Source organism: Dendrobates tinctorius, unplaced genomic scaffold (genome assembly GCF_039654945.1).
Source record: "Dendrobates tinctorius isolate UK_male_01 unplaced genomic scaffold, ASM3965494v1 ptg000184l, whole genome shotgun sequence".
In the NCBI taxonomy this organism is placed as follows: Eukaryota; Metazoa; Chordata; class Amphibia; order Anura; family Dendrobatidae; genus Dendrobates; species Dendrobates tinctorius.
In genome coordinates, this window is record NW_027361851.1 from 997,710 (window position 1) to 1,024,704 (window position 26,995).

Genomic DNA, 26,995 nt, shown 5'->3' on the forward strand with positions numbered 1-26,995 from the left:
AGGCCTTAGTGCTGCTGCTGTAATCGCACACATACATAGGCATTTCTGGAGGTTCTCAGACCCCGACAGCTTTTACTAGTTTGCCTCCCACCCTAACCTGATAGAACAGTTGTCAGATGCACAACACATGAGACGTGACCCTTCCTCATCCCCCACTGCCAAGTGATGAAGAGGCAGCTTCCTCTGGGGATGCCCACGACCACCTACATACTTGGTTGTACTAGTTGGAATACCCAGAAAGCCTTGTGTACGGCCTGACCTCTGACCCCATGGCGGAAGGCGCCTGGGCTGTGAGAGCTGCCACCTTGTGGGCAGTCGGTGGTAGTGTTGATCATGCAGTGCAGCGGACGACTCTCCGCGCTGGCCCTGCTCCCTTGGCTGCCCTGTGTGCTGGCGCTCCGGGTATACACGAACAGCTGGGCAGTGAAAGTGCCCTCGGGGCCCGAGGAGGCGGAGAGGATAGCTCGGAAGTTTGGCTACGTCTACATGGGGCAGGTGATTGGCACTGGAAAACGGCCGCTACACTGAGTCTAACGGCACTGGTGACATGGACGGAAGCAGCAGCCGCCGGGACATATGTAGCAGTGAAGGCAGAGAGCTGAGGGCGCTGCACATAGCACCTGCGGAACACTGGATATATTGTCAGGGCAGTGGGCTTATTATGGGATTGGGGGTGAGCTGCCGTTTTGGTACAATGTCACCTAGCCAGCCGCTCAGGCCGGTGACTGCCCGCCGTGCCTCTGTCCCGTGACTGCCCGCCGTGCCTCTGTCCCGTGACTGCCCGCCGTGCCTCTGTCCCGTGACTGCCCGCCGTTCCCCAGGCCGGTGACTGCCCGCCGTACCTCTGTCCCGTGACTGCCCGCCGTGCCTCTGTCCCGTGACTGCCCTCCGTGCCTCTGTCCCGTGACTGCCCGCCGTGCCTCTGTCCCGTGACTGCCCGCCGTGCCTCTGTCCCGTGACTGCCCGCCGTGCCTCTGTCCCGTGACTGCCCGCCGTGCCTCTGTCCCGTGACTGCCCAACGTTCCCCAGGCCGGTGACTGCCCGCCATGCCTCTGGCCGGTGACTGCCCGCCATGCCTCTGGCCGGTGACTGCCCGCCATCCATCTGGCCGGTGACTGCCCGCCATCCATCTGGCCGGCCTCTGGCCGGTGACTGCCCGCCGTGCCTCAGGCACTATTCTAGGTTCCCACAGGTTTTTTGTGCTTCAAAATACTCTTTGAACATTCTTTTAAACTGCTTCGCTTTAGTATCCAGGTAAAATAAAAGCTCTGTGTGAATATGCACAAAGGGACGATTCATTAAGCCTGGTGTGGGACATGCCATGGTCGGACTCCCCGAAGCCATTGACGTGTGCGCCTTTGTCAGGAACTGAAGTGGTGTAACCTGTGATAAATTCGGCGGCCGCCATGCCCTGTCATGCCGATGCACTGCCCATTTATCACCCAACATGGCCAATGACTTTGCTTGAGCTTTCAAAGTATTTGATGCCAGAAAACCAGATGGGTGCGCTGCTGCGGGGGAGACGGTTACACTACAATCACACTTTTCCATGGCTTTTTCTGCCTCTGTGTGTATGGGGCGTCTTCTTGTGCTTCAGTTAATTCAATAGTCAAATTTGTTTCATTTTGTTCAAGCAGAAACGCCTCAAGGATTGGCATGGTGCTGCTGTCTCCACATGACAGACACTATGGGCAGAATGGACCATGGTTTCCTATGGAAATGAACAGGAAATATATTTAAAGACAAATGGAAGTATTTCTCATGTTGGTTTTATAGCAGAATTTGCTGTAAAATTGCCGTAAAAGAGCACCATCATTCCCTGAGATTTATACCTGCTGTACAGATTTGACGTTCAAAGACTGATGCAAACCCACCTCTTGGGTAATGAAGTCTGAAGTGAAAACCACATGTTTTAGTGCAGTGTACGACAATTTACAGATCATACAACCAAGTTATCCTTTTTTGTGGAAAACCAAGTTGTATGTTTTTTCTGTGATGATAAACCACTTAGGGTATGTGTAGACGATCCAGAGTTGATGTGGGTTGGACGCTGCGTACTTGTGCAGCATCCAACCCACAGTGTCCAGATGTCACAGCACAGTGGATGGGATTTCAAGAAATCCCATGTCTACTATTTGTCCATAGACGCCCGCGGCTCATTCACGGAGACAGTCATGCGTCGCGTCTTTCCAGGTCGCAGCTTGTCCATTTCTTTTGCTGACATGTTATATAATATGTGCTACTGTATAAATATAGATGCATATATTCATAACTATATAGGCCCAGGGGTTGAAATTGCATCCAGACTCTGGACACACCTCATTTTTACTCTCATTCTTTGGACCCGTCGGGGACTGCATCCGTACCTTTGCCCTGCATAACGGGATTCGGGCATATGCGTGACTGGGCCATAGACCATAATGGTGCAGACAATGCAGGCGGGCACTGCTACTAAGGCTAGGTACACATTTGCGTATGGAGGAGCTGCGAACATCTGCAGACGTCCTCCGTGAAGTTCCGCACACGGCCGCACCTCCTCCGGTCAGTTCCGCCTACATCCACATACTACTGCATGCCTCCTGCGTACCCTATCTTTAACATTGGTTACGCAGGTCGTGCGGATGCCTTTGCGTGCGTCATTTTGACGATGCGGCACCTGTATAAAATTCCAACTTGATGCATTAGACGTGGGTCGCCGCAGCGTCAAAACAACGCATGCGGAGGCATCTGCATACATCCGCACGACCTGCGTACCCAATGTTAAAGATAGGGTACGCAGGCCGCATGCAGAAGTATGCAGACATAGGCAGAACTGACCGGAGGAGGTGCGGCCGTGGGCAAAGCTTCATGGAGGAAGTCTGCAGACGTCCGCAGCTCCTCCATACGCAAATGTAAAGTCAGCCTAAGTGAAGTGAGGTCAGCACTCCACTTTCTTTCGTTCTTTATATTCACTACACTGTGTTCCAAATTATTATGCAAAAAATACTTCCTCATATTTTCTCTAAATTACCTATGTGAATTGCAGTCATTGTTATTTTCCAGTCATCTAATATTCTAGTATAATTGCAATGTTTTTGAACAAACTGCCTATGAAAACAGTATATTTTTAAAAATAAGAAACACTCAAAATGCATGTTCCAAATTATTATGCACAGCAGAGTTTTCAACCTTTTTATTTTGAACAAAAAAATGGTGAATTGTGAAATTATAAGCATTATCAGCTTATTACAAAATGAAATCAAACAGTTTTCAAGTCAAAACTTTATTCTAGGTGATGTTACATTTGCACATAGGACCCCTTGTTTGAAAGAAGCTTCTGAACTCTCTCGCCCATTGAATTTTTTAGTTTTTGGATGGTTTCTGCTTCAATTGTTTTGCATGTGGACAGAATCCCCTCCCAGAGCTGTTGCTTGATGTGAACTGCCTCCCGCCATCATATACACTCCTTTTGATGATGCTCCAGAGGTTCTCAGTGGGGTTGAGGTCAGGGTTGAGATGGTGGCCACACCATAAGTTTGTCCTCCCATAGCAGCCAGAGATGCAGATGTGTTATTTGCAGCATGAGACGGTGCATTATCATGCATGAAAATGATCTTGCTGTGGAAAGCACGGTTCTTCCTCTTGAACCATGGCAGGAAGTGCTGTTTTAGAAACTCCACATAGATTATGGAGTTCATCTTTACCCCTTCAGAGATCCTAAAGGGGCCGACAATCTCTCTCCCCATGAATCCAGCCCAAAACATTACTCCACCTCCTCCTTGTTGGCGCCTTAGCCGTGTTTTCATGGGGTGTGCATCAACCAGCCATCCTCCACTCCATCCATCTGGACCATCGAGCGTTGCACGGCACTCATCGGTGAACAAAACAGTTTGGAAGTCAGTCTTCATGTATCGTTTGGCCCACTGTAGCCGTTTCTGCTTGTGTGCAGTGAATAGAGGTGGTCGACAGGATGGCTTACGCACAACTGCAAACCTCTGAAGGACCCTGCATCTTGTTGTTCGGGGGACATTGGAGGCACCAGCAGCTTCAAAAACTTGTCTGCTGCTATGACAAGGCATTTTTGCAGCTGCTTTTTTAACCTGACGCAATTGCCTGATGGAAAGAGTCCTCAATTATTCCTTATCAGCATGCACACGTGTGTGCTGGGAATCAGCTACATACTTCTTGATTGTGCGATGATCACGATGAAGTGTCTTGGCAATGTTGATTGTAGTCATGCCTTGACCTAAATACTCCACAATTTGTTGCTTCTCAGCAGCCGACATATCCTTTTTCTTTCCCATTTTGGCAAAAAATGTAGGCTGCTTAATAATGTGGAACAGCCTTCTTCAGTAGTCTTGCCTTTATTTGGACACACCAGCCAAACTAATTTGCACAGGTATCTGCAATTGCTTTCAGTGATATAAAGGGCCCTGACACACATCACCATCAATGAGTTTAAATGACAAACAAAAAAATTCTAACCTTATCACTCCTAAACTCTTTTGGCATAATAATTTGGAACACAGTTTAGTTGTCTATGCCAGAGAATGATGCACGTCAGATTACACGTTGACTTTGTCAGCACCTCTTAACAACCAGAGGTATTTTTGTTTTTGCATTTTCGTTTTTTGCTCCCCTTTCTCCCAGAGACATAACTTTTTTATTCTTTGGTCAATATGGCCATGTGAGGGCTTGTTTTTTGCAGGACGAGTAGTACTTTTGAAAAACACCATTGGTTTTAACATATCGTGTACTGGGAAAGGGAAAAAATTCCAAGTGCTGTGAAATTGCAAAAAAAAGTTCAATCCCACAATTTATTTTTTTTTTTTTATTTTTTTTTTTACAATGTTCACTAAATGCTAAAACTGACCTGACATTATGATTCTCCAGGTCATTGCGAGTTCATGGACACTAAACGATACCCGTAGCGTCTCCATTTTTCATGATCTGGGGTTGTGTGAGGGCTTATTTTTTGCGTGCCAAGCTGACTTTTTTAGTACCATTTTGGTGCAGATATGTTCTTTTGATTGCTCATTATTTCATTTTAATGCAATGTTGTGGCGACCAAAAAGACATAATTCTGGCGACCACCGGGCGACACTCATAGCAATCTGGCTATGACAACTATAGAGGTTTGCTGTTGTCATGCCAACCCATTGGTGACCCGCGATCACATGACGGGGTCACCGATGAGCGGGTTTAGTGACTCGCTTCCGGGAAAGTACAAGTTAAATGCTGCTGTCAGAGATTGACAGCGGCATTTAACTAGTTAACATCCGTGGGTTGATGGCGATTCCACCCATAGCAGTTGTGGGCACATGTCAGCTGAATATATCAGCGCCAGAGCCCGCACCATACAGGGGGAGTTTGACATCGGCGTACTATTACGCCCGATGTCGGATAGGGGTTAGTCTATGGCCCGTTGGCGTAAGCTTCAGATACAAGCCCGAACGGGACCAACGAACATGGGCAAAAAACTTGTGTGAAAGGAGCCTAAGGCTACTTTCCCTTGATGAGCTTTTGACGCTGCAATTTCTGCATCATTTCTGCACCTATTATTTAAATTGGGATACTTGCTTTTTTTTAAGGCGTCTTTGACTCTGCATTTTTTTCTGGTCTCTGTCATGCTTTAAATACTTCTGGTATTTGACTTTGACAAAATATTGTGCAGGTGCAGATTAAATGCTTTTTTTTATGCATTTCTGCTATGGAAATGCACTAAAAATGTGCGGAACATATGCTTCTCTGGGAAACTAAATATACAAATGGCCTCTTCACAGATGAATAGTACTTGAACTGTAGTGCCATTTACTGGAAGTAGCAATCATGAAAGTCCATATCAACCCTTTTAATGAGCCTTGCCATATGACATTGGCTAAAAGCCAAACAATCTCAATTTGCAGTTCTGTTTTGATGTCTTGCCCCTCATCAGTGCAAAGCATAAAACCTGATTTGGTGTAACCACCTTTTACCTTGAAAACAATATCAATTCCTCTAGGTCCACTGCACAAACTGAGGGATTTTGTAGAACTACAGGTGTATGAGTGGTATGTTACAATTGGTTAAACAAATGTGTTAGGCGTCGGGTTCCTGCCTATGCACAGGAGGAATCCCGACCCTTACCTTCTGCGGTCTCCTATTCCTCTCCAGCCGCAGAGGAGCCTGCTCAGCAAAGACGTCGTTCCCAGCGTCTTGCTCAGTCTAGTGTGGTAATGGCAGGTACGCAGGATGCAGTGACGAGACGCGAGACGGATTGAACTTTAGGTAGTAACTTTTATAGATAGATGTCGGTAGGGCTGTCCTAAGCAACCAAACAAGATAACAGAAATTGTCCTCGCAGGGACCAAATACAAGCAAACACTGATTATGAGAACACGAGTACTCCGGCAAAGGCCGGTCACTATATGGCCGACTACGGGGGGTCCTTATTTATGATGTGTCACTTATCCGTCCTGATGTCCCTCGGTGTCCTGTTTAATGGTGCTTCTGCGTCGCAGCCGCTGGGCCCAGCCGCTGAGGATCTGACGTAGTCTTCAGGCGTTCCGACGCCCAGGTGAAGCAGGGGCACAACAAGTCCTAGAAGAGTTCTTAGGCAGAGTTTCCCCCAGCAGAGGCAGCGGGATACCGCCTGAGAGTGGGAGAGTGGAGGCCGCAGCTCCCGGACAGGGGCGGGCAGCGATGGTGCTGAGTGGCGGTTGGTAGGCCACCAGCTGCACTAGGGGACCCGCGACAGCCCGGCCCCTGTCGCAGGCTGAAGCGGGGCGGTGGCGGCTGTGGGCGGCAATGGACAAGCCGCAGTCGGGAGGGGAGCGGCAACGGCTGCGGGCAGGCCACAGCTGCGAACTGGAGTGAGGCGGCCGAAGGTGGATGCGGGCAGGCCGCAACCGCGAGCTGGAGTGAGGCGGCTGCGGGCAGGCCGCAGGCTGGAGCGAGGCGGCAACGGCCGCGGGCTGGAGTGAAGCGGCGGTCTTCTGTCGGTTGGCTCGGTGCCGTCTCCCTGTGGTCCACCGAGAGTATCCCTCAGTCGCTGTCCTCTCTGGTTGCTGCTCATGGTTCTGGCTCCCTGGCCCTCCCACAGACTCCTGCTCCTTCTCTTCCGTTCTGCTGAATCACTCTGACTGGCGCTCCCCGCACTTTTTATAGAGGCTCCTCCCCCAACCATCCTGGAAGTCTCAGCGGTCCGTTCCCTAACTCTGCTCCCCGGAAACACCTCCTAGGAACCTAGATGACGGTCCCCTTGGTTCCGGCGCGGACACTCGACGGGGGCCCCTGCTCCTACACTAGCACTGTGGGTTTGGTTGCTGCTGCCACCCCTGGTCCCAGCTATAGCAACGCATGCTGGTCAGCAGCAAGCTTCTCCAGGGACTAAGTCCTCCTTTCGGTCTGCTGAGCATGCCCGTGGGACGATCTCTCATTGGAGATCGGAGGTCACATGCTTAGGTCCTTCTCCAGCTCAGATTGGACCATCAGGAAGGTCCCGGAAGGACGCTGCTGTAAAAGGTTTGCATGGCCGCTCGGCCATGCGCTAGTATACACTGTATTTGGTAGAGATGTGTGTGATGATGGATGCTTGAGAACCGCTGAATGACTCATTATGAAACCCCTTCCCTTTAATACGCATGTTATTAGGGTTAGAGTTCAGAGTCAGCGCCAAGTTGTGTGGCACTGCCTAGCGCTGCAGTGCTCCCACCTCCTCACACATGCTAGCACCTGTGTGCGCCAATCTACCTAAGGCACCACGCTACCGCAGGTGCTGCAGCTTCCGTTAGTGCGGCTTCGTGCACGTCCTGTGCGCTTTCCAGGCCTGAGTTTAGGCTGGTTAGTGGTGTCCGCCAGAGCTGCGCTGTGTAGTAAGCAACGTTCAGCTGCACCCTGTGACTTCTAACAGGGCACAGCATCCTATAGGTGTCTTTTCAGGCATCGCGGTTGCGGTGCCGAGCACTAGTGTGACTAGAGGGACTCTAACCCAGTGTCTAAGTGGTAGAGTTCTGTGTCTATACACCAGTGCTCACATTGCCGAGCTCTGTGAGTATAAACAGGCTGCGGCATTTGTGTTTGGCGGTCGGGAGGCTCTGTGAGGTAACAGTCCGCCTCTGTACACACTAGGTGGAGTTAATCCCGTGTATTCCTCTATTGTACCGCCATATAACGTCCGCCATTACCGAGCAGCATTTACCATCTCTGCACGGTGGACCCCGGGCTGCGAACTCACCTTATACCTCCTTTATTATTTGGTGCATTCCGCCAGCCCCTAACACAAATAATGATGATTTAAATATGTAGGCTGAAACGGTCAGTAACACCTTCATCTCGCGCGTTTTTTGTTTTTTGCTCCTGTGATAAAATACTCCGGGATTGCCTTTGCTGGGGTCAAACGTCACGTGCGTTCAGCATGAAACTCAGGCGCACAGCCGGGGTCCGGGTATAACTGACACTGGGTCAGGTTTATTAAAGGTGAAAGCAATGCATAAACATAGTAACATAGTAATTAAGGTTGAAGGGAGACTTTAAGTCCATCTAGTTCAACCCATATCCTATCCTAACTTGCCCTAACATGTTGATCCAGAGGAAGGCAAAAAAAACCCCATGTGGCAACAGTAAGCTTCACATTGGGGAAAAAAATTCCTTCCCGACTCCACATACGGCAATCAGACTAGCTCCCTGGATCAACGCAATATTAAGGAGACTAGTGTATATACCCTGTAATATTATACTTTTCAAGAAAGGCATCCAGTCCCTTCTTAAATTTTAGTAGTGAATCACTCATTACAACATCATATGGCAGAGAGTTCCATAGTCTCACTGCTCTTACAGTAAAGAATCCGCGTCTGTGAGTATGCTTAAACCTTCTTTCCTCCAGACGTAGAGGATGCCCCCTTGTCCCCGTCACAGGTCTAAGAGTAAAAAGATCATTAGAAAGGTCTTTGTATTGTCCCCACATATATTTATACATTGTAATAAGATCACCCCTAAGCCTTCGATTCTCCAAACTAAATAACCCCAAGTGTAATAACCTGTCTTGGTATTGCAGACCCCCTAGTTCCCTAATAACCTTGGTCGCTCTTCTCTGCACCCGCTCCAGTTCAGCTATGTCTTTCTTATACACCGGAGACCAGAACTGTACACAGTATTCTAAGTGTGGTCGCACTAGTGACTTATATAGAGGTAAAATTATGTTCTCCTCATGAGCATCTATGCCTCTTTTAATGCATCCCATTATTTTATTTGCCTTTGCAGCAGCTGCTTGACTCTGGCCACTAAATGTGAGTTTGTCGTCCACCCATACACCCAGGTCTTTTTCAGTGACTGTTTTGCCCAGTGTTTTACAATTAAGCACATAATTATACAACTTGTTCGTTCTACCCAAGTGCATGACCTTACATTTATCCCCATTAAAGCTCATTTGCCATTTATCAGCCCAAGCTTCTAGTTTACATAAATCCTCCTGTAATATAAAATTGTCCTCCTCTGTATTAATTACCCTGCAGAGTTTAGTGTCATCTGCAAATATTGAAATTCTACTCTCTATGCCCCCTACAAGGTCATTAATAAATATGTTAAAAAGAAGCGGGCCCAAAACTGACCCCTGTGGTACCCCACTGCTAACCGTGACCCAGTCCGAGTGTGCTCCATTAATAACCACCCTTTGTTTCCTATCCCTGAGCCAGCTCTTAACCCACCTACACATATTTTCCCCTATCCCCATTGTTCTCATTTTATGTATCAACCTTTTGTGTGGCACCGTATCAAAAGCTTTTGAAAAGTCCATGTACACCACGTCCACTGCATTCCCTTGGTCCAGTCCGGAACTTACCTCTTCATAAAAGCTTATCAGATTAGTCTGACAGGAACGGTCTCTTGTAAACCCATGTTGATATTGGGTCAGAAGGTTATTCTTCTCCAGATACTCCAGTATAGTATCTCTTAGAAAACCCTCCAGGATTTTACCCACAGTTGAGGTTAAACTTACAGGCCTATAATTTCCAAGTTCAGTTTTTGTCCCCTTTTTGAATATTGGCACCACATTTGCTATACGCCAGTCCTGTGGCACAGACCCTGTTATTATGGAATCTTTAAAGATTAAAAATAGTGGTCTATCAATGACTGTGCTTAATTCCTGCAGTACTCGGGGGTGTATCCCATCCGGTCCCGGGGATTTGTCAATTTTAGTGATTTGTAGACGCCGCCGTACTTCCTGCTGGGTTAAGCAGGTGACATTTAATGGAGAATTTTTATCCCTGATCATGTTATCCATCATGGGATTTTCTTGTGTAAATACTGTTGAAAAAAAGTCATTTAGCATATTGGCTTTTTCCTCATCCTCATCCACCATTTCACCCAGACTATTTTTAAGGGGACCAACACTATCATTTTTTAGCTTCTTACTATTTATGTAGTTAAAGAATATTTTGGGATTATTTTTACTTTCTCTGGCAATGAGTCTCTCTGTCTCAATCTTTGCTGTCTTGATTTGCTTTTTACAGAATTTATTTAATCTTCTGTATTTATTTAATGCCTCATCACTACCTACTTGCTTTAATTCTCTAAATGCTTTAGGAAATAAAAACATAAACACTGTACAACCTAACTACCAACTGGTGGGCTTCTCCCGTCCAGCCAAACCACAGTTACCGTGGGCACTGCTTTCATTTGCGTGTGTCTCTCACACAGACAGGCTCTCTGTGTCCCCAGGCTGAGACACTCACACAACCACCTGGCATCCTTTTATATCCGCCTTCCATTATTCATTAGTAACCAGGTGAGATACTGACCAGACTAGGCCACATAGGAAAGGTATCTGGATGAGATATACCTGCCCTCATCCACTATTCCCACATGATTCTCACATATCCCCCCCCCCTCTGCTCAGACCACTCCGGTCGAGCAATGACACCCGCCAAACAGTGCACTCGGGACAGGGCATCTGCATTCCCCATCTGTACCCCTGGGCGGTGCTCCACCGTAAAAGTGTAGGCCTGCAGGGCAAGGAACCACCGGCTCATTCGGCTGTTCCGTTCCTTGGGCACGTGCATCCACTTGAGAGGGGCATGGTCAGTGATCAGCCTGAACTTTCGTCCCACCAGGTAATATTTGAGGGCCTCTAGAGTCCACTTAATGGCTAGGCACTCTTTTTCTACGACTGCATACTTTTGCTCATGTTTATTCAGCTTCCTGCTGAGATAGAGGACTGGGTGTTCCACTCTGTCCCTCACTTGTGACAGTACGGCCCCGATACCGGTATCAGAGGCATCCGTTTGTACCACAAACTCGCTGCAGAAGTCCGGAGTCACCAGTACGGGTTGAGAGCAAAGTGCCCGTTTTAGGCTATGGAAGGCTTCTTCAGCCGCTAAATTATATTTAATCATGACAGTCTTTCCCTTTGTTAAGATCCGTCAGGGGGGTAGCGATGGCTGCAAAATTGGGTATGAACCGGCGATAATAGCCAGCGATCCCCAGAAAGGCTTGCACCTGCTTCTTGTTGACAGGTTGCGGCCAGTCCTGAACCGCTTGAATCTTATCGACCTGGGGTTTAACAATACCCCTCCCAATTACATACCCCAAATACCGGGCTTCTTCTAGCCCAATGTGACATTTCTTGGGGTTCGCGGTTAGACCTGCCTCCCACAGGTCGTCAATCACAGCTTGTACTTTCTGGAGAGGAGTCTCCCAGTCCAAGCTATAAATGACAATGTCATCCAAATAGGCCGAAGCGTACTGCCTATGTGGCCTCAGGACTCGATCCATCAGCCTCTGGAAGGTCGCCGGTGGTCCGTGCAGTCCAAACGGCATATACACATACTGAAATAAACCTTCCGGCGTAGCAAATGCCGTCTTTTCTCTGGCTGCCTCCGCCAGAGGGATCTGCCAATACCCCTTTGTTAGGTCTAGGTCGTAATATACCGGGCTTTTCCTAACCGATCTATTAACTCGTCGACCCGGGGCATAGGGTAGGCATCAAATTTTGAGACCGCATTCAGTTTCCTGAAGTCATTGCAGAACCGGATGGTGCCGTCCGGTTTAGGAATTAACACTGTGCGATTCCTCAATGACACCTAACTCTAACATTGCCTTCACTTCTCGGGAAACGTCTTCACGGCGCGCTTCCGGAATTCTGTAGGGTTTCACGTTAACTGTGACACCAGGTTCCGTTACGATGTCGTTTCATTAGCGTAGTCTGCCCGGGTTTTTCTGAGAAAAACTTTTGGTTGTGAAGTAGAAACTGCCTGACCTCAGTCTTTTGCCGCTCCGAGAGAGTCTCTGCAACCCGTACCTCCGGTACGGTTTGCGAGCAGACGGGACGGGCCAGCTCCGCTGACAAGGCTGACTGATCTTTCCAGGGTTTTATCAGATTTACATGATAAACCTGTTCAGGTTTACCTGCCTGGTATACTTTGTAGTTTACTTCACCAACTCTTTCCTTAATCTCAAAGGGGCCCTGCCACTTTGCTAGGAACTTACTGTCCACGTGGGGACCAGGATCAACACCCTATCTCCGGGTGCAAACGTACGGATCTTGGCGCCCCTATCATAGATTCTTTTTTGGGCTCCTTGAGCCTGCATCATGTGTTCTTTGACGATAGGCATAACAGCCACAATACGGTCCTGCATTTGGGATACGTGATCGATCACCGTTTTAAACGGAGTGACCTGACCCTCCCAGGTTTCTTTGGCGACGTCTAACAGTCCGCGAGGACGTCGGGCGTACAATAACTCGAAAGGCGAGAATCCCGTGGAAGACTGGGGCACTTCCCTGATGGCAAAAATCAAATACGGAAGTAAATAGTCCCAGTTCTTCCCGTCCTTGTGTATCGCCTTTCTCAGCATCTGCTTCAGAGTTTTATTGAACCGTTCGACCAACCCGTCTGTTTGAGGGTGATACACGGATGTGCGTAACGGTTCGATTTGTAACAACCGGCAGAGCTCCTTCATTACCCTGGACATAAAGGGAGTCCCCTGGTCGGTGAGTATCTGTTTTGGTATACCGACCCGACTAAACACATGCACCAGTTCCTTCGCAATCATCTTGGTGGCCGTGTTACGCAAAGGGATGGCCTCCGGATAACTAGTGGCATAATCCAAGAGGACCAGGATATGTTGGTGTCCAGGTGCAGACCGTGGAAGGGGCCCAACTAAATCCATCCCAATCCTCTCAAACGGGACCTCAATAATAGGTAGGGGTACCAAAGGGCTACAGAACCGGGGCTTAGGCACAGAGGCTTGGCAGTCAGGACAAGACTCACAATATACACGAATATCGTGATGCATGCCTGGCCAAACAAAACTGTAATATCCTTTCGGTGGTTTTCTGGACTCCCAGGTGCCCTCCCATCACATGTCCGTGGGCCAGGTCCAGCACCTGCCGCCGGTAGGGTTTTGGCACGACTAATAGTTGCACCGTGTCTTCCCCCTTTTTCTCTATCTGATATAGTAAATCATTCTCCAGGACCATGTAAGGATATGCCAGCCTAGAGCCAGGTTCTACGGGTACCCCATTTATCACTTTTACATTTGTCCTAGCCTGAGAAAGGGTAGGATCCTTTATTTGCTCGCTTTGGGAGTCATCTTTTTGAACTTCCAAATCCGGCAAACGGGGAGGTGGACGGCTGTCGGCCTCCTCCTCTTCCCTGGTCGTCTCCGTATCAACCGCCATGACTGAAAACGGGAACTGCAGGTCATTTCCAGCAGACTCATCCCCAGCGTCTTCCGGGGAGACCTCATCCAGGGGTTCGGGACCCACACGCGTCCTGGGAGAAGAACCACGTACACTATTACCCTGGGGTATCAACTGATTCTCCCACAATTGCCAGAAGTGGGGAAAGTCCCGGCCCAAGACAACATCATGCAATAATGCAGGAACGAGTCCCACTTTATGTTGCACAGACCCATAGGAAGTAGTAATGCATATGACCGTGGTGTGGTTCGAACAGGTGTCTCCATGCACACACGTTACAGAAAATTTGTCTGATGGTCCAGTCGGGGCTGACACCAGACTGGCCTTCACCAGAGTCACCACACTTCCTGAGTCTAACAATGCCACCACATTTTTGCCATCAACAGTTAAATCACACAAGTGTTTTTCCACATCCTTTTGACCGGCATTCACACTCTCAACCCGTGCAACCATAGACATGCGGTTTTTAGAGTCTGTGACGTCGCACTGCATGGGTTCAGCAGTGACCGGACAGTTCGCATCAGTGTGGCCAATCTCTTGGCAGCGGAAACACCTAACGGGCCCCTTGCTTAGACCATAGTTCGTTACTCTCGGCCTCGCAGTGCGGGCAGTCCCGTTTTCCTCCCCCACTGTCTTAGGGATTTTTCCTTCTCCCCTACTCCCTGGAACAGTCTTACCGGTTCCACGTGGAGATGATGAAGAACGAGGTGGGGTAACGTCGTCTCGGAGTCCTTCCGCCACGGAGTAACGTTCAACCAGATCCACCAGTTGATCTGCCGTCGTAGGATTTCCATGGCTTACCCACTTCCTCAGGGCTGGCGGTAGAGCTCCCAGGTACTTGTCCATGACGATTTTCTGGATTATCTCTGGCGCTGTCAACACCTCGGGTTGTAGCCACTTCTTCGTCACGTGAATCAGGTCGAACATCTGTGACCCGTTGGTTTATCCGGCTGATAAGTCCATTGATGCAGTCTCTGTGCACGGACAGCGGTCGTCACTCCCAGCCGGGCCAAGATCTCGGCTTTCAGTTTGTCAAAGTCCTGCGCGGCTTCATGTTCTAAGTCATAATAAGTCTTTTGGGCCTCACCGGAAAGAAACTGGGCAATCAGGCCGGCCCATCGTTCCTTCGGCCATTTTTCTTGCACCGCCGTCCATTCAAACGTAGTCAGGTTTGCCTCGACGTCATCTTCGGTCGTCATTTTCTGCCAGTACCGACTCACGTGAATCACTCTTGACTCGGCTTCCGGGTTAACCTCAGGTAAGCTTGCCAGGCGCTGCGCCACCTGCTGGAGAAGCGAACGATCGGTAGCTGTCATGTCCACCAACTCCTTCAGCTGGGCCATCATCACCCGATTAGCTTCTTGTTGGACGGCGGTGGACTGTACCAGCGCTTTCACCACGTCCTCCATGCTCATGCTTCCAACGTGATGCCCTCGTTCTCCACCACAATGTGATAAAACACTCCGGGATCGCCTTTGCTGGGGTCAAAGGTCACGTGCGTTCAGCATGAAACTCAGGCGCACAGCCGAGATCCGGGTATAACAGACACTGGGTCAGGTGAAAGCAATGCATAAAGGAAATAAAAACATAAACAAAACCTTGCCTGTCCAGCACTAACTAAACAAGGTACAACCTAACTAGTAACTGGCGGGCTTCTCCCGTCCAGCCAAACCACAGTTACCGTGGGCACTGCTTTCATTCGCGTGTGTCTCTCACACAGACAGGCTCTCTGTGTCCCCAGGCTGAGACACACACAACCACCTGGCATCCTTTTATATCCGCCTCCCATTATTCATTAGTAACCAGGTGAGATACTGACCAGACTAGGCCACATAGGAAAGGTATCTGGGCGAGATATACCTGCCCTCATCCACTATTCCCACATGATTCTCACACTCCCCTTCTTCCCAGAGCCATGACTCTCTTTATTTTTTGTCAGTTTGGCCGTATGAGGGCTTGTTTATTGCAGTTGTGCTTTGTAATTACACCATTGATTTTATCATAGTGTACTGGAAAACAGGAAAAAATTCCAAGTGCACTGAAATTGCAAAAAAAAGTGTAATTTCACAATATTTTTTTTTTTTATTTACCATGTTTGCAAAATGCTAAAACTGATCTGCATGTATGATTCTTCAGGTCAGTATGTCTTCTGTGCTGTAATTCCTCTTTACATTACCACCCTGTTTCTCAGGAGGTCCACTCTGCTTTTCCTCACTTCTGAATGTAGGACGCTGGTTCGAAAGGCTTTGTAACGAGGTGCTGGGGGGTTCTGTAACACGGCTCCCCCTTTTCAGCGACGCAATCGGCATACACAGTCTGATCCTTAACGGATCGGCTTGGGGATGACCGAATTCTATGGGGTTGGTACAAGTTCCGTTTGTCGACTTAGTCCATCGGCGTTACTATTTTGTTTGCCGGGTCTGTAGTGGATGGTGAAGCCTAGAAGTTGTAGGGCTAAACTCCACCGCAGTAATCTGGCATTGTCTGCAGAGACCCGATTAAGCCACACTAGGGGATTATGGTCCGTTAGGAAGGAAAACTGTCATCAATACAAATATGGTTGCAACTTCTTGAGTGCCCATACTACTGCCAGGCACTCCTTCTCGATGGCCACATAGCTTACTTCGCGGGGCAGTAGTTTCCGACTCAGGTAAGCTTCCGAGTGGTCTTGACCGTCCTGCCCGACTTGGCTCAGCACTGCCCCCAATCCAAACATAGAAGCGTCTGTGTGAACCAGGAAACGTTTAGTTGGATCGGGTGCGGCCAATACCGGGGTATTGGTGAGGGCGTCCTTTAGCTGGCGGAAGGCTTCCTCACACTCGGGGGTCCAGGTTACCTGGCAGGGGAGGTTCTTACGGGTTACATCAGTGAGGAGCTTGGCTATGCTGCTGTAATTTGGGACAAATTTCCTATAATAACCTGCTGTCCCTAGAAACTCCATGACCTCGGTTTTAGTGCGTGGGGTGGGCCATTTTTCAATGGCCTCAATCTTGGCTGGTTCTGGTCGCTGTTTCCCACTTCCCACCCAATGTCCTATATACTGAACCTCTGCTTTGCCCACGTGACACTTGTTGGGGTTCAAGGTGATTTCGGCCTTGTGGATCCTGTCCAATACTGTCTCTAGGTGATTTAGATGCTCATCCCATGTCGCGCTGTAGATGGCGTTGTCATCCAGGTAGGCACAAGCATAGTCCTGGAGACCATCCAGAAGCTGGTCAGCCAGCCTCTGGAAGGTCTCAGGGGCATTCTTCATCCCAAATGGCATAACTCGAAACTGGAATAAGCCAAACGGGGTGACAAATGCAGACTTGGAAATAGCGTCAGGACTTAGGGGGATCTGCCAATAGCCTTTGCATAGATCGATGGTGGTGTGGTGTAATGACCACTGTGTCCACTAGGGGGCGCTGTGTGGATGTCCCAAGAGAACAGATGAGTGGCAGAATCCTTAAGGATAGTTATGTATCTCAAAGTGGGTGGCTTTGAGATGGAGACTTGTGTATGTGTGATCAGCAATATCATGGCTGAGGTGTTGTTTCTAAGTATAAGGGAGAAGTCTTCAGGTAACTAGAGAGATGGGCGGGTTCTGGTTACCTACAAATCCACCCAGGGGTGTGTCTGAAAACGCCTATAGTAAAAGGCTTTGTAAGTGTGTGAAGGACCTGTGATGAGGTCATAGCCATGTGACCCATTGGGCATGGCTACGGACCATATAAGGTGGCCAGGGTAGGTCAACAAGGGGTGAATGCTGGGACCTGATTGGTCCAGTTTGGAAGGTCCCGTGAGGAGAAGGATCTCCTCACTAACAGCCTGTGAAGCGGCTGTGTGTGTAATGGCGGCCAGTGTCTGAGAGTCCCTGAGGAGTGAGTGGATTTCTGCAGCCTGGAGAAACAGCCATGTGGGAACCCTGACGTGGGTGAGATGAGGATGAGGCTGAATAGCCTGTATAATGGACGCTATCCTGTGATGCAGTTTATATTGCTGTGGTTTATGATGACAAATAAGCCATAACATAGTCCATGAGGTTTATGAAAAACCGAGCTGGATCTGATTGTGTGGCTGCCAAGCGAGTGTCCCCCAACCTTGAATGACAGCGCTGCCTCACAATTGGTGGAGAAGGCTATGTGCAGTGGTGTAGCCTTGTTGCTGGGAGCAACGGATAAGGACTGCAAAATTCGGTGGCAAAGAGCAGGAGGGCTGACTGTTGTGGAAGCCGTGTGATGTGCTGCTGATCGGCCACGTGTGACCAGAGCCTGTGGCAGCCTGCAAGTGGGGAAGCCACTGTCCGGCTGTGGTTCTGGAAACCGTGGGGCGGCCTAGTGAGTAAGGCACTGTCCGGATCGGTGAGCCCAGTGCGGCTGCTTCCCCAGGAGAAAGAGACTGGTGATTGCTAGGGTGCCTCTGCGGAGAAGAGGTACCCGAGGACCTGTGTGGGCAACACAGGAGAAATGGACTGGTGTTCGTGTGGTACTGACCTGGGTCAATGAGTAAAACGGTGACCCGTGTGGCCGACACAGGTATCGGACTGGTGTTCGTGTGGTACTGACCTGGGTCAGTGAGGAAGACAGTGTACCTGGAGATGATTTAGCGAATCCTGCTTTGAGCAGGGGGTTGGACCAGATGGCCCAGGAGGTCCCTTCCAACTCTACGATTCTATGATTCTATGGAGAGTTCAGTGAGGAAAGGTCCTGGAGGGTTAGCCCTGGGAGCAGAGTCGGATCCCAGGAGCACGTGGTGTGACCTTGGACCTGGTGAGGCACGAGTGTTGGGCAGCCTCAGGCGGAGACAGATATCCTGAAGAGCACCCACCGAGCCCCTGGACCTGGTGAGGCCGGTGTGTGGGGAGATGCTGGGAGGAGGGTCGCTCCCTGAATCGCACCCGATGCGCCCTGTGTGTTGGACGGTCTCAGGTGGAGACAGGAGCGTCCTGGATAGCACACAGTCAGGACACGTGAGTTTTTTGTGGTCTGTTTCTTTTCTTCTTTTTTTTCGACTCAGCCTGCGGTGGCTCAGTGGGAGACAAGAAGGTGACAAGCGGCTTGATGTGGCTCAGTGGGGCCATGAAGGTGACAAGCGGCTTGATGTGGCTCAGTGGTGTCATGAAGGTGACAAGCGGCTTCCGGTAACTCGGCGGGGTTATGAAGGTGACAAGCGGCTTCCGGTGGATCGGCGGGTCTACGAAGACGGCGCAGCAGGAGCTGCCGTGACACCAGCCGCTGTGTGTGAACAGCAGCCGGTGGTGCCGGTGATCGGTGACAGCAGGAGCTGTGGTGGTGCCAACAAAGACTTGTGTGGTTTCGTAAGAAATACAAACTGTGTGGTGTGAACTGTGGTCTGAGAAGACCGGTATAACAGACATGGGGAGATCCTGAAAAGGGGGTGGAGTCCCAAAAGGGGGCGGTGACCCAAATTGGCTTAGTAGCCCAAAAGGGGGTGGAGTCCCAAAAGGGGGCGGTGGCCCAAATCGGCATAGTAGCCCAAAAGGGGGTGGAGTCCCAGAGGGGGCGGTGACCCAAATTGGGGTGGTGTGGTCCAGAAAGGGGCCGAGTGTGAAGAAATGGCAGCACTGGTTGGCTCAGTGGGTATGTCTGGGAAACCGCAGTGTGCGTGCATGTCGTTTCCAGAATGTGGGTTATACTTTCCGGAGCATGACAGACCGCAAGTGTGTACTGTGATGCTGCAACGGGAAGGAATCTCTGGACGGTTGGACTCCAAGAGTCTGGTGACTCTGGTAGGAGCTCCTCTCACTTTGTCTGACTGAGAAAATAGCCCAGGTTCGCTGTAAACATGGAACTATGCTAGACAGAGTGGTGTTTGAGGGGCCCGGAGGCAGTGAGTGCCAACATGGCGGGATACCAGCAGACTTAGTGTATACCTTGGAGGGGGGCCGGGATTTTGTCACGTTGGATGACCTATGGTACGAGGATGGAGACGTTCCTACTGTTGGACTAACCAATACGAAGACGCTGACGCCTCCTAACGTGGACAGGCCAGACGTAGGGGCGACCAGAGAAAGAATTGCGTCAGATGAATTTCTGACGTCACCTGAAGGGTACCACAGTGTGAATTAGAATTGTGTGGTAAACAAAAAGAGCGGAGCTGACACACGGATAGAGAGTGTCTTGGGGGTTCACCGTACGATGTGGTGTGACTGTGACGTGTTGTTGCTAGTAGCCACCACTAGGACAGAATCTAGTGCTGTGCTGACTGAAACTCGTGACAAAACTGACGCTGACCTGGTGGATAAGACGGCGGAAGTAGTCACACGGTTAGTGAGTAACTGGAGGGATGACTTAATCTCTGGGGGTGACTGTGGCTCTGAGAAAGAAAGGGAGCACAGAATAGAAGGGCTAGAGAAAGAAGTCTCTGAGCTCAAAGGCCACATGGTAACGTGCAAATATAAAAAGAGAGAAGCCAGCGCTGCCAGTGGTCAGAACGCATAACATGAAGTGCAATGCACATATTAACATCTAACTGTATTCAATATGAGACATTTGGCAAAATATTGATCAATAAATTGAGCCACCCCACCGCGCCAAGGCAATCTCATGTGGGGGGTCCTACTCTACATTTTTATTATTCACTGTGCCATTACGGCCTCCTGAATATCTGACCATCGGCAGCGCTGGCTTCTCTTTTTTTTTTTTTTTTTATTTGCATATTGCGTCGTGGCTGACCACCACTGTTGCTGTGTGCGCTGGGTTATGTTCGCCATTTTTGCTGTATTCATTGTGATGGATCTAGGATGCTGTGCACACACACAGCAGCCCCGCCCTGCCCCAGGCTTTATAATTTGTACATCTGTGTCTGAGCCTGCATCGCCCTTCATCTGTGTTTGCTGGTTGGGCAGTGTGTGGAGGTTTAACCTGAGATGTCTGTGTTCAGACCTGGTTGGCCTTTATCTGCACTTGTTTCATCTGGCTGCACGGGAGCGATTCAGACATGTTTCAGGTACATTTGTAATAGATATGGTCTTGCTTTTAAAATATTCAGGAGGTTGTAATGGCACAGTGAGTAATAAAAAATGTAGAGTAGGACCCCCCACATGAGATTGCCTTGGCGCGGCGGGGTGGCTCAATGTATTGATCAATATTTTGCCAAATGTCTCATTTTGATTACAGTTAGATGTCAATATGTGCATTGCACTTCATGTTGTGCGTTCTGACCATCGGCAGCGCTGGCTTCTCTCTTTTTTTATTTGCACATGGTAACGTGGCAAGGACTGAATAAGGCCTTCAGAGAGGAGGTGGATGAATGTGTCAAACGAGAAAGAGTCCTGAGACAAATGGCTGAGCACAAGGTCGAGGAGCTCAAGAAAGAGATCTTGGAGCTCAGAGGTCACCTGTCCACCTGGCAAAGTGTGAACAAGAACCTCAAGGAAGAGATGAAGGAACTCAGAGGAGTAGTTAACAGTCTTCTGCTGGAGAAATTGGACGAAGACTTACCGTGGGTGAGTGTGAGTGATAATAAGACAGAATTGCCAGTAGCCATCGTGGCCAAGGGTCATGAAGTGATCCAATCGTGTGAAGTTGATGAGTTAAGAACTGAAGAAGACAGTCACCCGGCTGGGTCAACTGTAGTGAGGGAAGTGTCCGTGGTAAGGCCAGAGCCTCCTGGCCTGGAAGAGAGCAAGACCACGTCCTTCAAGACTGTGATTGACGTTCCAGAAGACATGCAAGACGCCTGTGCGGAGGAAGATGTACATGAGGCTTTCAAAGAGGCGGTCAAGGCGTGTGAGGTGCACTGGGCACCTGAGACTCGGCAGTTAGTGATAATATCCACCAGAGAAGATACAGCAAACCTGGTAGCTGTCCTGAAAGAGATGCATTTGCAGTGTCTCCACGTCAAACAGTTGGTCAGGCAGAGTAATGTGAAAGCTGCTCGATGCCTGGAGTTAGCCAGGGAGGCTATGAATGGGCTGGGTTTGCGGAAAGACGTGGTTCCGGTACCCAAAGCTCTGATTGGGAGAATCATTGGAAGATCCGGGAAGGTAATGCAAGACTTTGTGAATATCTCCGGCGTGGTGAGGGTGAGGATCCCTCCTGATAATGAAGACCCGGTATCCAGTGAAGTGGGTAGAATTCCCAACATCGTGGTTGGCTCCATGGAGAGCCTGAGAGCCTTTCGGATGCTCGTGGAGTATCGAGTGGGGTACCTGCAAGAAATTGATCAGTTGAGGCTGGACCGTCAGCGAATTAATAAAGAAGTACGGAATACCAGGTGGCGGCTGCCTCCAACCCAAGATGTAAGGGCCCGAACGGTTCCTCCAAGTAGTGACATGGCAGGTGGCCAAAGAATATCAGCAAGTGGCAGTTCGACGGGCCGTGCGAGGCTGAGAGACCGCAGTTCCTGTGAGACGCTGAATGGGTCAGACTCAGGCCAGACAGTAGGACCGATTAAGACTGATGACCGTACCAACCGGGAGAGCCGGTCAGTGGGAGAGCAGTCAGGTGACAAAGCGCACTCTAGTAGGGTGGTGACTAAACAGTGTCTGATGACGCAGACAGACTGCAACTGGAGGGTCAAAGACAATGACAGATACTTTGACCGCTGGGGGCGGGGGAGGCCTAACGCAGAGATAAGGCCGTATGACAGATGGAGACGGTTCTCTTGACCTGGGGGCAAGGTGTAATGAATGCCCAGTCTCGAGATCCTGGTGTAAGATTGTGTGTTCAACCCCACAAGTTTGAACAGAGGGGCGGGGTATGTGGTGTAATGACCACTGTGTCCACTAGGGGGTGCTGTGTGGATGTCCCAAGAGAACGGGTGAGTGGCAGAATCCTTAAGGATAGTTATGTATCTCAAAGTGGGTGGCTTTGAGATGGAGACTTGTGTATATGTGATCAGCAATATCATGGCTGAGGTTGTTTCTAAGTATAAGGGAGAAGTCTTCAGGTAACTAGAGAGATGGGCGGGTTCTGGTTACCTACAAATCCACCCAGGGGTGTGTCTGAAAACGCCTATAGTAAAAGGCTTTGTAAGTGTGTGAAGGCCCTGTGATGAGGTCATAGCCATGTGACCCAGTGGGCGTGGCTACGGACCATATAAGGTGGCCAGGGTAGGTCAACAAGGGGTGAATGCTGGGACCTGATTGGTCCAGTTTTGAAGGTCCCATAAGGACAAGGATCTCCTCACTAACAGCCTGTGGAGCGGCTGTGTGTGTAATGGCAGCCAGTGTCTGAGAGTCCCTGAGGAGTGAGTGGATTTCTGCAGCCTGGAGAAACAGCCATGTGGGAACCCTGACGTGGGTGAGATAAGGATGAGGCTGAATAGCCTGTATAATGGACGCTATCCTGTGATGCTGTTTATATTGCTGTGGTTTATGATGACAAATTAACCTCACGGACTATGTTATGGCTTATGAAAACCCGAGCTGGATCTGATGGTGTGGCTGCCAAGCGAGTGTCCCCCAACCTTGAATGACAGTGCTACCTCACAGTGGTCAAATACTTTGCCCCCGCCAGCCGGTCTAACAACTCATCCACACGCGGCATGGGATACGCATCTGTCACCGTTTTCTCATTTAGCTTGCGATGATCTACACAAAACCGGGTAGTCCCATCCTTCTTGGGCACTAACACTACGGGGGATGCCCACGGACTCTCTGACTCTTCAATGACCCCTAAACGCAACATCTCTTGTATCTCTTGTCGCATCCCTTCTCGTACAGACTCAGGGACGCAAAGGGGGGTTGTCTCAGGGGGTCTGATCCTGGGTCTCAACCTTGTGTTGTGCCAGGCGGGTGTACTCCGGTCTCTCTGACAGCATCCTCTGTCACTGCCTCAACAACACCTCCGCCTGCTGTCTCTCCCGGGGCCCTAGGTTTTCTCCCAAGTGTACCTGGTCCCATGTTTTAGACTGAGTCTTCTCCCCTAAGACATCAGGCAAGGGGAGTCCTGCTAAATCCTCTGCTTCACGTGCACAGATGGCCACTACCTCTTCAGGGCGCTCCCGGTAGGGCTTCAGCATATTCACGTGGAACATGCGCATAACCCTGGGGTCGTAACAATCGGCGACATTGTAGGTGGTGTCGGCTATTTTCCCCACTACCTGGTAGGGCCCCTGCCATGCAGCTTTGAACTTGTTCTGCCTAGTTGGTTCTAACACCAGGACCTTCCATCTCAAAGGTGCGTTCTCTGGCCCTCCGATCGTACCATAAGCGCTGGCGCCGTTGGCCCGCCTGCATGTTCCCACATACAGCCTGAGTCAGCTCCTGTAGGCGGTCCTGGAATTCCAGCACATAGGGCACAATAGGTATCCCTTCTATGGTTCCCTCCCCTTCCCAGTGTTCTCGCACTAAGTCTAGGGGTCCCCTTACCCGCCTTCTGTATAACAGTTAGAACGGGGAGAACCCCGTGGATTCTTGGGGAACCTCCCGATAGGCAAACAGGAGGTGTGGCAAGAATTTTTCCCAGTCCCTATAGGTCCTGATAAAAGTCCCAATGAGTTGTTTTAAAGTTCCATTAAAACGTTCACTTAACCCATTGGTTTGCGGGTTGTACGGGGCACTTCTATTCGACTTTACGACGCACAGCTTCCACAGTTGGTTGGTTACCTCTGCTGTAAACTGGGTACCCTGGTCCGAGAACCTCCCTGGGAAATCCAACCCGTGAAAAAACCTGGAGAAGGGCAGCCGCCACTGTCTCTGCCAGTATGTTAGGTAATGCAACCGCCTCTGGATACTGTGTGGCATAATCTACCACTGTCGATATATGCTTTTTCCCTGACGGACTGGGTTTGGCTAACAGCCCTATCTGATTGACCGCTATTTCGCTAAATGGCTCCTCCACAATGGGGAGGGGGTGTAGTTTGGCCTTGCAGTGATCTCCCCTCTTGCCAGTGCGCTGGCACCTGTCACAGGTCTGACAGTACTGATGAACATCATAGGTTACCCCCCGGCCAAAAGAAGCTTTGTGTCAGACGATGCCTGGTGCGACTGACGCCGAGGTGCCCGGCTAAGGGTATGTCATGAGAGATTCGTAGTAGCTCCTGCCTATACTTCTTGGGAATTACCAGCTGTCGTTTTATAGTGGGGCTTGTCCCTGTGTGGCGCTGCTTTGTAACCCGGTAGAGGAGTCCCTGATGCCATACAAACTGTTCCCCTTCCAGTACTCCTCTCCCCTCCTGTGCTTTCCCAGGATACCCCTGTAATGAGGGATCCTCAAGTACCTCCCTTTTAAACTCAGCTGGGGTGGCCCAAGAAATGTGTCTGGCTATGGGAATACGTGTAGGGCTGGGGTGTCTTACCTGGGCCTCCTCTGAGTGTGATTCCGCCTCCGCAGCTCGAGCTTGTCTCCGAGTTGTCACAGGATAGGTTTCAGCCAGAGGGGCGACCGAGAATGCAAACAACATGGGCCCCAAGTCATTTCCCAGCAAGACGTCTGCAGGCAAAGCCTCCATCAGGCCGACCTCAACAAGGCCATCCTCGACTCCCCAGTTCAGGTGAATCCTGGCAGTGGGCAGTCGATGTATGGCTCCCCCTGCTACACGGATGGCCACTGTCCGGTCCGTCTTCTCTTGGTCCCAGACGAGATGAGGCTTCACAAGGGTCAAAGTTGCTCTGGAATCTTAGTCCCTGCATACATTTCCCATTAACCTACACCGCCTGTCGATGCTGTTGTCAATTATCTGCCCGGGCTGCCTACACAGGGTCTACTTCATGCAGCACTTCCTCCATCTCTTTCATCCCTGGATTAGTCATAGCCCCCAATGCCGGGTCAGCTTCGCCCTGGTAGTAGAGTACAGCGGCCCGGTTGACGGTAGCCGTTCCCGCCTTTGGCCACTGGGTACACTGAGTCCGGTTGGGACATTGTCTTTGCAGGTGGCCCAGCTGATGGCAGGTGTGGCATCGCACCCCAGGGGGACTCTGGTAAGCCGGGGTTTTAGCTGGTTCCCTGACAATCTTCTGTGGTTTAGGGGCCTCCAGACCCATGGGAGGGCCCCTTTTGACAGTCTTAGATCCTGACAACTGAGACCTCCTGGCATCATGATGTTCATCGGCCAGATGAGCGGCCTCCTCATGAGTCATTGGCCGTCTGTCCCGAAGCCATTCTTGTGTCTCGGGGTTTAGTCCAGTAAAGAATCGCTCTAACAAGAAGAGCTGGAGGACGTCCTCCTTAGTGGTTGCTTGGCTCCCTTGTACCTGCTGTAGCAGTGACCGCCGTAGTTTACAGGCCCATTCAGCGTGGGTATCTGTTACCTGTTTTATAAGTCTGCGGAACTTTTGGCGGTATACCTCTGGTGTCAGCGCATACTGGGCCAAGATCACTTCTTTGACCCGCTCATAGTCTATACAGTTCTCATCAGGTACCATGCGATAGGTGTCCGCTGCCTGGCCTGTCAGCTTGCTGGCCAGAACCTGAACCCAATCCTCCAGCTTCACTTGATGAAGGGCACACTGCCGCTCAAAGTCCTGCAGAAAGTCATCAATGTCTTCCTCTGCCTCCCCCAACTATCGGAAGGCATTATACTGGATTTCTTTGTGGCTTACTGCTGACGGTACCTGGGCGGAGGCCAGAGCTCCCCCTGCTCGCTGACTCTCCTCTCTCCGCTCTATCTCCATCTTGGCTAGCTCTAGCTTGGCTAGCTCTACTTTGGTCTTCTATGCCATCTCCATCTTGGCTAGCTCTATCCTGGTCCACTCTGCCATCTTTTCCTTCAGATCAGTACGCACATCAGCCATCACCTCTCGTACGATCTCTACTGCAGCATTTGGACCATAGAACGCCAATCTGCTCTTTACCTCCCTCTGAAATTCAGTCTCTTCCACGTTCACATTGGGGGGCGCTGCACCGTCGTGTTCCATGATGGCTGCTATCAAATCCGCTTTTGTTTTGTTGCTGGCGATTAACCCTCGAGCTTCCACGAGGTCTTTTAATGTAATCCTCTTTAACTTCTGGTAGTTGTTTTCCGTTCAGTCCTTTACTCCTAAAGATGGGGTATCATATCCCACTGCTGCCACCAGTGTAACGGGGTCTTCTGTGCTGTGTACTCTTTACATTACCACCCCGTTTCTCAGGAGGTCCACTCTGCTTTTCCTCACTTCTGAATGAAGGACGCTGGTTCGAAAGGCTTTGTATTACCACAGCTGGTCAGGTGAGGAAAATCTCCAGGAGTGGGCCCTCTGGACCGCGGCACCGAGGGGCCCCGGGCGAGCTGCCAGGTGGAGCCGACCCCTATACAGGGATCGTTAGGAGCAGGCCCAGGGGTTCGGGTACCACGAATAGCCGGTACCGAGAGGGGCGGCTCAGAACGGACTGGAGTAGGAGTTCGAGACTATGGTAGGTAGCGTCCGAGTAGGATTACAGGACCGGACCAGGGATAGCAGGATGAAGCGGGATTACT

The 26,995-nt window shown here is 50.2% G+C and overlaps 1 protein-coding gene across 4 annotated transcripts in view; it reads left to right on the plus strand.

Annotated features, from left to right (window-relative positions):
- The first annotated feature begins 243 nt into the window (after positions 1-243).
- Positions 244-26,995, plus strand: part of LOC141055106 (proprotein convertase subtilisin/kexin type 4-like) — a 264,894-nt gene continuing 238,142 nt past the window's right edge. The window contains exon 1 of one of the 4 annotated variants that reach the window (XM_073552061.1): positions 244-495. In XM_073552061.1, coding sequence (XP_073408162.1) covers positions 334-495 — 162 coding nt within the window. In that variant the 5' untranslated portion in view covers positions 244-333. The remainder of the gene's footprint in view (positions 496-26,995) is intronic. The other 3 variants (XM_073552062.1, XM_073552063.1, XM_073552060.1) reach the window with 3 other exon arrangements.